The following is a 14,204-nucleotide window of genomic DNA, read 5'->3' as shown; positions in this document are numbered from 1 at the left end:
TTCTACTCCCTGACCATACACAACAAATAAACAAACAAAAAAACCCAACAAACTCAAAGGAACCCATTTCCATCAGTAGGATTTCTAGGAATGTTGCCCCTGTGATTGCACTGTATTTCTAATAAACAGTTTCATGACCACAAATCCCCCAACTTAATAGGCCAAAGTCTGATCAAGAGTAAGTGAGGGATGGGATGATTGCTCTAGGCCCTTGATATGAAACATCACACCTTGAAACAAGCAGAAATTGACCTTAACTTAATGGGGGCCCAGTCTGCCTTGCCCCCACTCTAGAAAGAAACTAATTTCACTGGAGTGTATGCTTAAGTTTTCGAAGTCCAAGTATCACATCAAAAGAGTGCAAACACTAATTCAAATCCCAAGGAATTTCTTCTCTGCTAGCATCCCTATTCATAGTAAAGGAAAAAACAGACAAGGCACCTCACTTAGCTTTGGACTGTTGACCACCATACTGTTCAGCAAAGAACAGTAAATGGAGTTGATGTGAGATTCCTGGAAACCTCCCAGGCGCTCCTCCCGAATAAAATAAAGTTTAGTGGTTGGCTGTTTATTCCCACCAAATAAAGTGACTTTCTCTAGATGACCTCTTGCACTGGCAGCCCCATGAATGAGCACAAGGGAGCTCTGGCAGTGCTGCCAAGCGGGCACACGCCGCCTCCGCTTCTCCCACACCAGCAGACGTCAGAGTTTATACTGTAGGTCAATGGACCAGAAATGCACAAAGCCACTGCGGTAGGACTGGCACACAAACAAGACAACACTGTTACGAAAATGCGTAATACTGAACACGGCACACCCTCAGCTCTCGCTGGGTCTTGAGACGCCTCCTGGGGCACTGCCTGTGCCCTAGCACTGCCACTTGCCGTCCTGCTCGGGGCTGGAGCCCTATGTTTCGGGTGCCAGCCTCCCGCCTCGGTGACGTGTGTGGCGGGAGGGAGGGCTGCCCGCTCACAGGGACAGGCTGGGCTGTCACACCACAGGGCCTCTCAGGCTGTCCCCGCGGTGCCGCCGGCCCCCGCTGCCAGCCTGCCGCTGCACGGCCCCGCGGCGGCGCTTCACCCACGGCGTCCGCCGGGGCACAGCCAGGGCACGGCTGGGCCGGGGCTAAGCAGGCCGGGCATCCCCTCCAAAAGCCGGGATGGCTTCAGGATCTGCTCTCACTCTCTACAAAAACACTGCTCCCCCCCCACAGCGGTGAGAAGGCTCGGGGGCGACACCTCAGCCAGACCGAGGAGCCGCCGCGGGGGCGGGGAGCCGCCGCCGCCACCTCCGTGCGCCCCGCGGAAGGAAGGGCTTTATAAAGTCCGGGGAAGGAAGGGGTTTATGGAGTCCGGGGACCGCTACTTACTAAAGTAGAGGCGGTAATCGGGCGAGTTGGGCCGGCCCCGCTGCTCCGTGCTGTAGCGGGACATGGCGCCCAGGCGCCCCCACCCCCGCACCGCCAGCAGCAGCCGCAGCAGCCCCGGCGGCGCTCGCATGATGGCGGCGGCCGCGCCTTCCCTCCCCTTCCTGCGGCCGCCGCGCCGCGCCGGCCCTGCCCCGCCTGCCGCGGCCCGGCCGGGCCCCGGGCAGCGCCGCGGGACAGCCGGGCCTCCGGGGCTGCCCAGCCTCCAGGAGCGCTCCACACGGCTGAAATTAATAGTAACGAAGCCAGCCCCTCCTTGAGGCCGTGGGTGACCCCAGCGGGAGCCAGGCGAGGTGGCGCAGGTGGTAGCTGAGGTGTACCAGGCTGAGGTGCTCGCAGGCCACCAGCAGTGCTAGGTAGGAGATGCCAAGAAGATGGAGCCAGGCTCTTGTCAGTGATGCTAAGCTCTAGGACTCGAGGGAGTGGGCAGAAGTGACACACAGGAAGTCCCACCTGAACACGGGGAATAACTTCACTGGGCAGGTGCCTGAGCATAGGAGCACATTGCCCAGAGGGGCTGTGGAGTCTCTGTAAAAGGAGATACTCAAAAACCATCTGGACACAATCCTGCTCTGTATGCTCTAGGCTGATTCTGCTTGAGCAGGGCGGTTGAACCAGATAAGCTGCTGCCTACCCTTCCAACCTGACCGATTGGTGATTCTGTGAAAAGTGTTGATGCAAAACTAGGGGTGATGGTACCAAGGGTTGCTATCCTTACCTGAGGCCCACAACAGAATGAAGATCCTACCCTGCTGCTCCCTAGGTACAGAAATGTTAGTTTCTTGGCACACATTTTTATGTCACCCAAGCCACTCTGTGTCTGCTCTGTTTATAGCTGGGCTGTTTGCATGGGTTCCCAACCAGAGATAATTTTTTATACTGAACCCTGCTGATACTTCATTTAGATTCTGTATTCATGTTGTATTGGTTTTAAAGCATAATAACTCTACATATGATCTGATTCCTTTAAATTCCCTTTTCATTGATCCTTGAGGATGATTTCAAATGAATTTCCTCTGTCAATAAGGATGGTAGTTCTTGAAGTACTGCTTCTTATTTGTGAATCTTTCAAAACTGACTGAAAAGTGATAAATACCACTATTTGCATTTCATTGGAGAGGATGAGGCAGAATAACTTTTGCTGCATCATCACTCTTAAATCCCAAGTCAATTATCTTATGTATTCATCTTGAAAGGTGGTCAGTATTAACTTTATTAGCTTTGAATGTTAACTCTGATTTGAATTCCCTGAACGATTTCTGCAGGCTAACTCCATGTTAGGCTCATTATTTTATACATTATTTTGAATGTTACTGGGATTTTTTTTTTTTTTCGCAGAAAGGCTTAAGTCAGTATCTTCCTTCAGATTTAAGCAGCATATAACTACTTCTCATTATTAGTTCCCTTTAGTACTTTGGTAGATCAAGCTTCAAAAGTGTCAGGATCGTCTGCTCAATGTGTGCAGCAAGGACATAGAATTATTTTACACAAGAGCAGGAGATTTTCATGATGACCTCACTACTGTTCCCCCATGTACTCCTCTGAAATGTGTCAGTTGGAGCTCTGGATCTTTGATGGAGCTGTATTCTAGTGTGTGGATTTCCCACTACAAGAAGGCTCGGCGTGGGGGTGGGGGTGGGGGGGCGGGAAGCTATGGTCTCCTCTGATTTGTGCCACTGCTTGCTGCATTTGTGACAATAGACATCTCCAGAAGAGCAGAGAGGCAATTTTGCAGGGCCATTGCCCACTTCTGCAGAAGCTACAAAATAGTACTTCGCATTTCATCCGAGGAGTTGGCATCTGAGTTCACGAAATGCAAGATTTTCAGGGGTAATCCCCTGAATTGAACATGTAGGGGTGAAATTCTTCATAGAATCATCGACTTGGTGGGAAGGGTCCTTAAAGATCATATAGTTCCCCCCTGCCATGGACAGGGACATCTTTTACCAAACCAGGTTGCTCAGAGCTCTATCCACTCTGGCAGTGAACACTTCCAGGGATCACATCCACATCCTCTCTGGGCAGCCTGTTCCAGTGTCTCACCACCCTCACAGTAAAGAATTTCTTCGTTTTATCTAATCCTAGACATACTCTCTTTCAGTCTGAAGCCATTCCTCCTTGTTCCATCACTACATACTCTTGTCAGAAATCCCTCCCCAACTTTCTTCTAGGCTCCCCTCAGATACCAACAGCTCTCTGTAGCTCTAGATTTTTTAAGTTTGTCTAGAGGGCAAACAATCTGTTTTTCATGTGGAGTAATTAAAAAAAGGAAAAACCCATATAACTTTTTTTTCTATTACAATAAAACCTATTATGTGCTTTCTTTGAGCCTGCTGCTGAAATGGGCAAGATTAAAAGGAAACACATGCCATAGGCCTAGCATTCCACCTCTGCTTAGTTCTGAGAAATCTGGATTTCATTTATGGAAGGTCAGAGCCTTTGAAAATCACTTACTGAGAATACACACAGGATTTTTGCACTTGCAAAGTTGACAGATGGGTGTAAGGGTATTCTAGTAGGAGTCCAATTCATATTTATTTTCCTCTACAATCTGGAAAGTGAAGCACACTGCAGTGTCCAGGCATCCTGGTAAGATGCACAAAGTCTGAGCTCAGAGTTCTCCTATGCCTTGTGTTGTGAACATGGTCTTATCTAAAACTCCCTCATCTGTAATGGGAAATCAGCTGTGAAGCATAGAATTTATGAAATATAAACGAGTTTCTGTGCAGGTGCTGTTTAGATGCATAAATAAATGCCATCGTGTTACCTAGCAAGGGTAGATGATACAGCAGAAAACCACAGTGACACCCTGCTAATGCTACCAGTGCAGAGAACATGATGTTTTACTATTCTAAGGGATCCAAAATTATCCTAGCACTGCAGAAATAGTAATTCTTTAAATAGGTTTACTTGTATTTTTCAGTATTGTGCAGTGAATTACACAGAATAAGCTGAAGTATGCCAATACTCCTCAAGTCATATTTGGGTAAGATCAACTCCCTAGTTAGAATAAACTTACCTACCTTCCTCGAATCTTTGAAACAAATCAATGTTTTGGTTCCAGTATTTACCTTGAGCAAATTTTCCAGAATTACCAAGTCTTTTACTGCCAAGGGATTTTTTCACATTCATTCCCAGACATTTTGCATCTAGCTCCTTGCATATCATTCCAATTGGGCTGGCAAAAAGCAGTTATAGGACTGATCCTGTTCATTGACCTTGTAACAGCTCCCGCTGAAAAACAATGAAAATATTGCTATTTATTTCAATGGAATTAGAGCCAGGTCCTTAAGACTTAAGTAGAACTTACATGGTGCTTAGGTTTTATGCTTGCCCTCTGCACAGGGGTGAATCTCATTCCAGCAAAATGCCACTGGAGTATAGCAAAAACTCAGCAGCAATATAACCATCTAAGCCTGAAGGACGTCCTTATTTTAAAAGTTTGTACTCTGCAGTGTACATTTACATGGATTTTAGATAAATTTTTATATACACACATAAATATTTAAAAATTAATGTTTTGCCCATTAAAATGCTGTACAAAATAAATGCAGAAAATATTATCTATATTATAATTGAAGGAAAACCATCTTCCTGAATGAAAATAATTTTCATCTTTTCACCTAATAAAGCTTTGAAGAATTTCATTAGTACGACTACGTGCTATTTCAGTGCATTTGCTCTTGGCTGGTGATCACATCATTATCATTAAATTTTGCTGTAGTAGAAGTTCTATCTCCATGGCTTATAAAACTGTTAATCTGAAGGAATCAGTTCCTGCCAGCCCTCTGTTTTGCTGCTACCTGTGTGCAAGAGTCACAGCCAGGCTTCCTCCCTGCCCAGCCACCTCCATGGAACTCCCTGGGCCTGTTGGCCAGTGCTCACTCCTTCAGCCAACATCATCTCCCCCAGCTGCCAATGGATCAGCTGGAACCAGTGCTCCCTAGGCAGATCAAACCAGGCAAGGTTACCTGAGGCAGTTTAGGGACTTTGGGCTATGTTATTCAGACTGCTTTTCAGCCAAAGCAAGTTAAGGGCCATGAACAACTCCTGCAGATCTTCGCACTGACAGTCCTCATCAGGATGATGACAAATCATTGGAGTCGGTGACCTCTTTCATTGGCACAGCTGGATTTGGCAGAGGATGTCTAGAGAGGATGTCTACAAGCAGCCAATTCACTTACGGATTTGTATATTGCTCACTGATGGGTGCCTGATGGCAATGAAAGACTGCACCATCTAACTGACAGGAATCATTGTGTATTTCAGTAACTAGAATTAGGTTTATCAGGTTACATTACTTTCCATCTCAATGTGAATAAGAGCAGAGGCTCCTATCCCAAAGACACTAAGTACCTTGGGTCAGACTGTGAACCCTTATTTTGTAGTAGTGAACTCACTTCAGCAAGCCAATTGCTTTAAAGACACTGGTCTTCTGTATTTGTGCAAAATTTCCATTATTACTGTTAAGAAGATTTTAAGCTTACATCCTGTTTTTCCCTGAATAAATTGTTTGTCTGAGCTGTTTTGTCTAAGCTGTTTGTTTCATTTTAAACCATGCTTTTTGCTAGGATCCCCTGTGAAGTGTGTTAGGATTCGCTTGCCAGACTTAACTTCTCTAGACCTCTGCCTAGAAAGTGATTTGCCTATCAGAGGCCAGGACACCATGGCTGAGTCTAGTTTTGTCAGATATGTCCATTTCTTCCCTCCTAGGCATCTGTATTGAATGAATTTTAAGCTCTGTGAACCAAGGATTTTCAACCCACCCTAACTCCCATTAAACTTGTTTGTGAGTATGAACTGAGGCTTATTTTTTTTTAAGACTCTTATCTTTGTTACTCCAAGGCAACTCCCCCATCACAAAACAAAAATCGCCAAATAGAATTCTCTCTGGTTCATTCTTTCATTCATTCTTTCACAAATGTGCACAAACAGGAACATAGAGAAAAAGAAAAAAGGCTCCAGTTCAGCTATAAGAATACTGTCTAGAAATATGAAATTTTAGTGTGAAGCTGCAAATCTATAATGATTCATAATAGAGACCTAGAAGGAAAATCTTTCCCGTTGCTCATGATGGTCCATTTTTAGGTTCCATTCCTTGCTTGATTTGTGAATTGCCAGACATAAGGTTCTCAAAGAATTCCACAGAAAATATTTAATCTTGGTAATTTCCAGCCCTCTTATTTTACATTGAAACACACCAATAATGAAGAATCATCTTCCTGTTCTTTTACCTATGCCTCGCTCTCTTGCTTGTCTTTCCTCATTAGCTCTTTTGATATCACAGTGCCATCTACTTGATCAACAGAGTCAGGTTATTTTCCTTAGAAAATTACACGACTGTAACACTGAAGAAATCAAAGGGCTGCTCAATTTCCTGGCAAGTTCTCAGTCTTTCTCACCTCCCAGCCCTTTCAAAGCAGCACTGCCCTTAGATATCCCCCTTTGGGAGCTGGCCCAGCTCCAAGCCTATCAGACCTACACAAAGCCCTGGCTTGATAGTGACAGATCCACAGCGCTGCAAGGACAATTCAAGCCCTGCCGGCCCTTTTCTCAGCATCCCTTCTCCTCTCTGGCAGGTGTTTCGATTTGAGAGATGGGTCCCCCTCTGTAGACAGAAAACACGTCAGCCTTTTGTGTGTGTAAACTGGAGCAGAGGCTTTGTTTGGATTAAGAAAGCATCACAGCAGTCCGAGGAGATAGATTGCATACCTTGAAAGGTTGAGCCATCCCTTCTTAGAAATATCCACAGCCTCACCGCCTCACCTGAGCCCCAGCAGGCATGTGCTTTATGATTTTTTCCTACAAATATTTAGACAAGAAACACTGTAGACAGGGCTAAAAGAAATTATCACTGTGCACTTACTTCTAAAGACCTGTTTCTCTACAGGAATCACCAGTCTGGCAAGATCAACAGTAGGAGTGAAAGTGAGACTGCCACACTAAATAACTTTTCACCTACAAGACAGACTTTTTTCTCTTTTTGTACTATTGAAAGGTGTTTGAAGTTTTTTCCTATGTATATTTCAAAGTAATTGTGATTCATTCATTGTGAAAAATCAGCATGTAGACTCTGGTTTTACCTGTCCCTAAGCCTTATCTTTTTATTGCTTTTTTCCTCACCTGTCATGCTGTTCTTATCTTACCAGTACTGTTGCAAACAGGTAGAGTGTACGTACCAGCCACTTTCTCAAAGTCCTTGATGGGCCTTACACAGGATTGTTCTTATCAAAGCCTCCACGTTTTGTCCCTCAGAGGACATCTTTGCTATGACACGTGCATACAGGCTGAGTGACAAGGTACAGGCTTGCTTTTATTTGCACTGAGGCTTCTCTGTATGGAGATGGGGAGCTACAGAGACATCTGCAACCTTTGCTGTCATGCTCCACCTGTGGGGAAGGTAGGACAGCTTTCTGCAGCAGTACCATGGTACCTTTCTGCTTCTCCACTGCCTGTCAAGTGTGATCTCTTTACATAGGTGAAACCAGCAGTCACTCTGCAGCTGCAGACTGAGACTTTCTTTTCCTTGGTGTCTGTGCTGGCCATTGCAGTGAGCAAACTTGGAAATGCCAATCCCATGCCATTGCCACAGATCTCCAGCAGTGCTCTGTGCATGCACTCAAAGGGAACAGGCATGGATCCTAAGTTATAAAGAAATCTTCTGTAACAGCTGTGAGGTATGACAAGAAAACAAATAACTGCTTACTTAATGGCCATCAGTCTTTATGGCGCTTCTGGTTCATTTATCGCTCAGGACTGAGATAAAGGTTGGCATTGACCCTACAACAATCAGCTCTTATATGTGGCCAATACAGTTGCTGGGGAACACAATGCCAATATTTTCTGTGTTGACACCAGCACCTGTTCTGTTTCTTAAGCAGGGTGGCTTCCTTGCAAATAACTCCCGTGAGTGTTCGCATCAACTGGATTCCAGTTTGCTCCGTAGAACTGAGCATAACAGAGTAGTAAAAGAGATTTCCACATTCATTGTAAAAAAAGCATCTTGTCTATGTAGATACCATATATTCCTCTTGTCTTATGGATTAGTGACTTTGGTACTGTTTTCCCATCAGTTGCTAATGGGGCCAGAAGAGAGCAGGAATAATTTGAAATTGAGAGAGGGTTGCTCATACTATTGTGAGTGGCAGTGAATGCTTCTGACCCATGCTTACTGTGGTCAGAACACACTGTTCTGACCTGTGCTTTCTGTGGCATTTTGTTATAGTCAGTAAAGATCAGCAAAAAGTAATAAGATTTTATAGGGGGCTTGCTCAAACCTGTTACAAAACAATTACATTTTTTTAATGTAGTCCCTCTGCTGATTGCCAGGCATAGCCCAGTGGTGTAAATTCATGATGGGATTTAATGTGATGATGGATAAAACCGGTTGTCTCTCAAATTTCCCTCCCTCCAAAGGGGATAGGGAAGCTACCAGTTCTGAACATGTCCCACTCATTTGGAATATCACAGAAGGTATGGTATTTTCAGCCTTTCCTATGTTGGGTGGCACAGAGGAGGTATTTTGTAAGTTCCCATCTACATTCTAAACTGTGGTGTAGACCTGCTTTGGGGTCGTGGCTTTCTCCAAAATAATGTTGCAAGCTAAAGCTATGTAAACCATTCCAAGTGCAACAGCAGCAGCAACTACAGCTGGCTTTCTCCATAACAATTCTGTTGCTGAATGAACATGTACTTTTTCACTCCCCGTGACTGAGTTGAAGAGGAAGACAACTTTTGCCTGTGAGGAGATTGCTGTCGTAATAAACACCTGAGCAAACTTTACTATATCCTGTCTTGGCTTTAACTCTGCACATATGCCAGAACTTACAATGCCAAGAATTCTATTAAGTTTGTTCTTCCACCTTCACCAGCCAAGATACATTCCCCAGTTCTCCTCCAAACCATTTTAATTTAAATAAATATAATGAAATCTCATCTAAAATGATGGGACCTCTGTTTTCTGGGAAGCATGACACTGAAATCCTGGTGGGGAGAGATATCTTCTCTGGGTAATTCTGGCCTAAGCAACCATCAGCCCTACCCACAGCTGTTCATATGTGCCCTGCGTCATCCCCTGCTTCATGCTGCCACAACTGCTTCCTTAGCTGGTTGAGGAACTAATCAGAAGCACAGATCCAGATGGAAAATAGCCCAGGGAAAAGGGGCGAGGGAAGGAGTTTTCTGCCAGATCAGTTCCTCCATCTCATCTCAAATTCGTATGTTTACACCCTGCAGCAATAATGGGAACAGATTCATCGGTGGAAGGGGGGCAGTCAGGGTGGTGACTGTTTAAACCAGTTTTACCACCCTCGATTAATACCAAGCTATTGCTTCAAATAAAAACTCCTCCCAAAGTCCCCAGTGTAAGGAAATTTTCTGATTGATTTCCCTAGCTCCCACTTTAGTCTGTGTACTACTTGTTGCTAGAGCTTTGATGCTTGTCACAAGTATGTCACCAGTCTGTCCCTGCTTACGCCTCTCCCTGCTGTCACCACTGCTTTGCCTTTCAAGGAACTTTTGTGGTCTGACTTGCAGAATAAAGAGTTTCTTAGGAAATATCAAAGAGGAGGACGTAGCACATTAATTGCCTATGTAATATGTGACTTCTCTGTGTGAGCACAAAGTCTTCCCAGTATTCCCCTCACCACTTCATTCCTCTGCCAGGCTGTGTTTGGGCTGGACACTTTGTGCAGCACTGGCATGATGCTGCAATTTGACGTAGTTTATTGCTTAACAGTTTCATAACTTCTTATTTTCACTGTTGGGTAGAAATGAAGGGCTTTGATGAGGAGATTGCATTACAGGACCAGTTTTGTAAAGAAAAACAAAACTTGGAAAGGAGGTTACACTACTACGTCTCATCCCAGCTTGGTTTTTACTAGACAGTCCAGGGACATAGCGTGCAGTGCTAAAGCCAAACGCTCTGCCAGCCTCTGTCAGAGGGACATTAGTTGTGTCCCCTGGCAGATGCTGTGGCAATAATTGTGCGTGAGACTGACACCGATTAGGCTGAACCACGGGGCTCCCACCAGGCATTTCCTACAGCATCGAGGGCCACTGGGTTGGGTATCACAGCAGCAGCAGTGATTGCTACTGATGGCTGTTGGGGCTCTTCCCAGGATAAGTCCAGTCCAAGCTTAGATGCCAGCAACTCCTGCTGTTTTGACATGAGCTCGATTAGACTGGCGCTGCAGAGGATCACTAGACAGCATGTGTGCCAGAGGCCATTGCTAACAGACAGGATAATAAGATCTCTTCCAGCAGCTAATCCAGAGGTGTTTTGGTGCCCACTCCCCTGGCTATCACAGCATGGTGGTTGGCTGTGGTACCCTTCACGGGCCCTTGGCAGGCTTTCACCTCGGTTTTGGCCCCTCCGTGTGGAGCGGGATAGAGCCTGGTTTAAGACAAGCACCAGCTCCATGCTGCTTCCTACCTTCTGGGGGGGCTTTCATGTCCTTCTCAGCCCTTTTCTTCATTGTCTCGAGAGACGGGTCACCTTTCAAACCTGTAGATCCGGAGTTTCCAGCCCAAAAGCTACACCTCTCAGTGGGGTCAGGAGACTGGCAGATGCAACTTGATATGCAAGGAGCTGGAGTCCTGACCAGGCTGCCCGAGTGAGGGTCGAGTGGGTGGCTGGCTTCCCCTTCCCACTGGCCTTGCTCTCTGCTTCCACCTGCCCGGCAGTGCAGAGAGGGAAGGGGGCTGCCGTGCCACGCTCGGGCATCTCCCTGCAGAGCCGGGAGGAGGCAATTCCCGCTCCTCTGTGCCGGCACCCACGGCCCTGCAGCAGCACAGGGCCCGGGAGCGGCTGCGGTTCGGGGCTGGCTCTGAAAGCGGCCCCGCCGGGCGCGCCTGCACACAGGGCAGGTGAATGCAAACGCTGCCCGGGGCGGCAGCTTCCCGGGGGTGGAGCTGCTCCGGCACAGGTGGCAGGGCTGAGCCCGGGGCCCTGCGGAGCCTGGAGAGCCCTGCTGCAAAACCAAGGCCAAAGCAACCAGCCTTCACCTGGGCAGGGAGGTCACCTCCCTGAAAATCGAGCTATTGTCCCCTCTCCACCACCACCACCACGCAAAGCTGTCCCTGGCAAACATGGACTGTCCGGGGAAGGACGGCACCGGGGGAAGGAAGAGGAATTTGACCCTGCTAAGGAACAAGCTATACATGGGGCAGAGGAGGAAGACGGAGCCCGTGGTAGAGAGCACCACCACCACCGGGGACCCCGGCAGCTTGAGGAGGAGTCAGTCCGACAGGACAGAGTACAGCCAGAAATTGCAAGGTACTGGGGAAGCTTGTTGGGTGCTCGGCTGCCAGGGATGCTCCGAGCTGGGGTGGTGTCTCCATGCCCTCCAGGCTGCAGCCTTCAGATAAAGAAGGGAATGGCGGGCTCTGCTCCCCCACACCCACAGCTGGAATGAGCAATGGCCCCTCTCAGCCTTGTCCCCCACCTCCAGACTGTGAAGTTTCCCCTAATTTTTCTAAATGGTGTTTTGTAGACGGGACACACAATATAATTGAAGGTTTTGGTGAGTGCCTGCAAAACTCGTATGCAACCAAAATCTTCCTCATTCACCAGAATGTATTTGCAGCAGTAATGTGAAAACAGGATGCCTCCATCCTATCTGTCTTTGGCTGTTGCATTAAAGCAGGGTATGTGCCAAGTAATTAGAAGCATCAAGGACTTTGTTTTTCTCAATTAAAAATATTGTGGTCTATAAACTGTTGCATACAAGCCTGAACTAAAGTATGTCCAAATACGTGTTCGGATGGATATACTGATGAAAAGTATACCATTCTGTGATTATGGAGAGAGTTGCTTTTCAAATCACCAAATTGCATATGGACTGCAAATTGTAGTGAAGTATGTCAGTACTGGGTTTGTCAATCAAAAACTAAATGTGATGCCACAAATTGAGGAACAGCATGAAGAATATGAATGGCAATTTCTGGGAGTGCTCTGGAACACCAACGGATGAATTTTTGTGGTTTTCCAGGGTCTTGAACAACAGCGTTAGAGTATTATTATCGAATAAGTGTGTATTACTAATAGTGCTATAACTGCTTAGTGACAGTCATTTTTGCAACCATAATCCTTTATGAGGAAATAAAATAGAAAAATACTTTGGATTGCTGTACTGTGGTTTTGATGCACTTAATTAGGAAGTAGCATTGCTTCAGAGAGACAATAAAAGCAGAAAATAAAATAATAAGCCTGGAAATAATAGGTTTTCTATGGGGACTGCATATGCTGAGAACAGAGAGGTTCATCAATTGTGCTATTCCCTTCTCATGATAGCTAATCAATGAGAAAGTGAAAACTACGCAATTAGGTCAGGCCCACGATTCAAGAATCTGGCAGGGGTGTTTCAGGGCACAAGCATGGATCGCTGTGGCAAGCTCCTGGAAGGTGTCCCATCAAAACAGCAGATTTTAACTCGTGAATGGGGTTGGCCAGGTGAGGTCAAGGCTATCAGAGAAGTATCCAGCAAAAAGGTGTGAAATCTTTGTCCTGTGTCAGCCGTATTCAAGCCATGAATGTCTCCTGTTTAAAACTGAAGCCGAGGCGGTGGGGAAGCCCAGGAAGTCATGGCAGAGCGTGAGGTTATGTTTATGGCAGCAGTCCAAGGAGACAGTAAATCCAGCTTTACAGCTCCTGCCACATGCTGGGACTGCCATGGCCAGGTATTGCAAAGCACGGTCTGGTATCAGCTCACTCTATTTGCTTGCGTTTGTTTAAGAAAAACAGTGATGGGTTAAAAAGGTGCCTGCAGGCTTGCATTGGATTAGAAGCTGCCTGTCCTCAGAGTGAAAATACAAAGGCGGTAGAAATTCCTATAAAGTGTATTTGCAGTCGCCATAGAAATGCAGTTGTGTGCCAAGGCCTGACCTGGATCAAATTTTTCTGAGGAGGATGTGCCTGAATGTGATAACGATCACGGATCCCGGACCTAATGTGCTGCCTGCCAGCACTGACGATGTGCTGTGGTTGTACACCTTTGTGTTCTGCATTTTTCTCCTAGCACTTGGATGCAAAGCAGCTTATAGCAAAGAAGTGGTTTTGTTGGCACAAAGCTTTTGAGTTTTTCATTCTCGTTAAGAAAACCGGCAGCTCTGTTGGTGACAGCTTGTCTGGTGTGTGTTACCTGGTCGGGACTTTCTGATCACCCTAGAGTGGTAAATGCTTTGTAAAAAGATACAAATAGTAATTTGCACTTGCTTCCGATACGAATTGTGAGGTAAACTCTGTGTTTAGTTGCCCCTCCCTTCTATTGGCTCCTGTTAATATGCTCTCTAACACATACTCTGCAGACCTGGGCTAGGTATTAGCACAGACGAGGATGTGTAAGAGAGATGCAACAGTAGCAAACCCTGCAGAAGGAAATCTCCTGTGAGTGGGGCAGGTTTGCACAGGTAAAAGCCAGGGGCTGCAGGACCCTGATCTGTGCTAGTGGCAGGCAGCTTAGGCAGAGCACAGGGACCAAGGTGTCTTTACACACCCCGGTGCCTACATCAGCATTGCAGCACATTTGTGCAAGGTGAAGCGGAGGCGAGGCACCTCTCGAGGGCTCTTCCAGCCCCCTGCATACTCTAAAGGTTCCCCTGAGTAGGAACCGGGCTGCTGCCCTCCACAGCCATTTCTAGCAGCTCTGAAGAATGTGCTCAAAATGCAGCTCAGTGTGGTAGAAATAGAGGCCCCAAATAAAAGTCTGCGAAGAAAACAAAACAGAAAGCCCAAGAGAGAAAGCACAGGCATAAAACCTCCTAAGGATTCAATTTCTGT

At 46.4% G+C, this 14,204-nt stretch overlaps 2 protein-coding genes across 3 annotated transcripts in view; one reads left to right on the top strand and one right to left on the bottom strand.

The window, feature by feature from the left end:
- Positions 1-1,650, bottom strand: part of PPA2 (inorganic pyrophosphatase 2) — a 34,570-nt gene extending 32,920 nt beyond the window's left edge. The window contains exon 1 of one of the 2 annotated variants that reach the window (XM_030271639.4): positions 1,370-1,650. In XM_030271639.4, coding sequence (XP_030127499.4) covers positions 1,370-1,499 — 130 coding nt within the window. In that variant the 5' untranslated portion in view covers positions 1,500-1,650. The remainder of the gene's footprint in view (positions 1-1,369) is intronic. The other variant, XM_030271638.4, reaches the window with a different exon arrangement.
- A 9,726-nt stretch (positions 1,651-11,376) lies between these two features.
- The window catches only part of ARHGEF38 (Rho guanine nucleotide exchange factor 38), a 39,359-nt gene continuing 36,531 nt past the window's right edge, over positions 11,377-14,204 (top strand). The window contains exon 1 of the mRNA XM_002193903.7: positions 11,377-11,702. Within this exon, the coding sequence (XP_002193939.7) occupies positions 11,516-11,702 (187 nt within the window). The 5' untranslated portion in view covers positions 11,377-11,515. The remainder of the gene's footprint in view (positions 11,703-14,204) is intronic.

Source organism: Taeniopygia guttata, chromosome 4, assembly GCF_048771995.1.
Source record: "Taeniopygia guttata chromosome 4, bTaeGut7.mat, whole genome shotgun sequence".
NCBI lineage: Eukaryota > Metazoa > Chordata > Aves > Passeriformes > Estrildidae > Taeniopygia > Taeniopygia guttata.
This window is presented reverse-complemented; position numbering and strand designations above follow the sequence as displayed.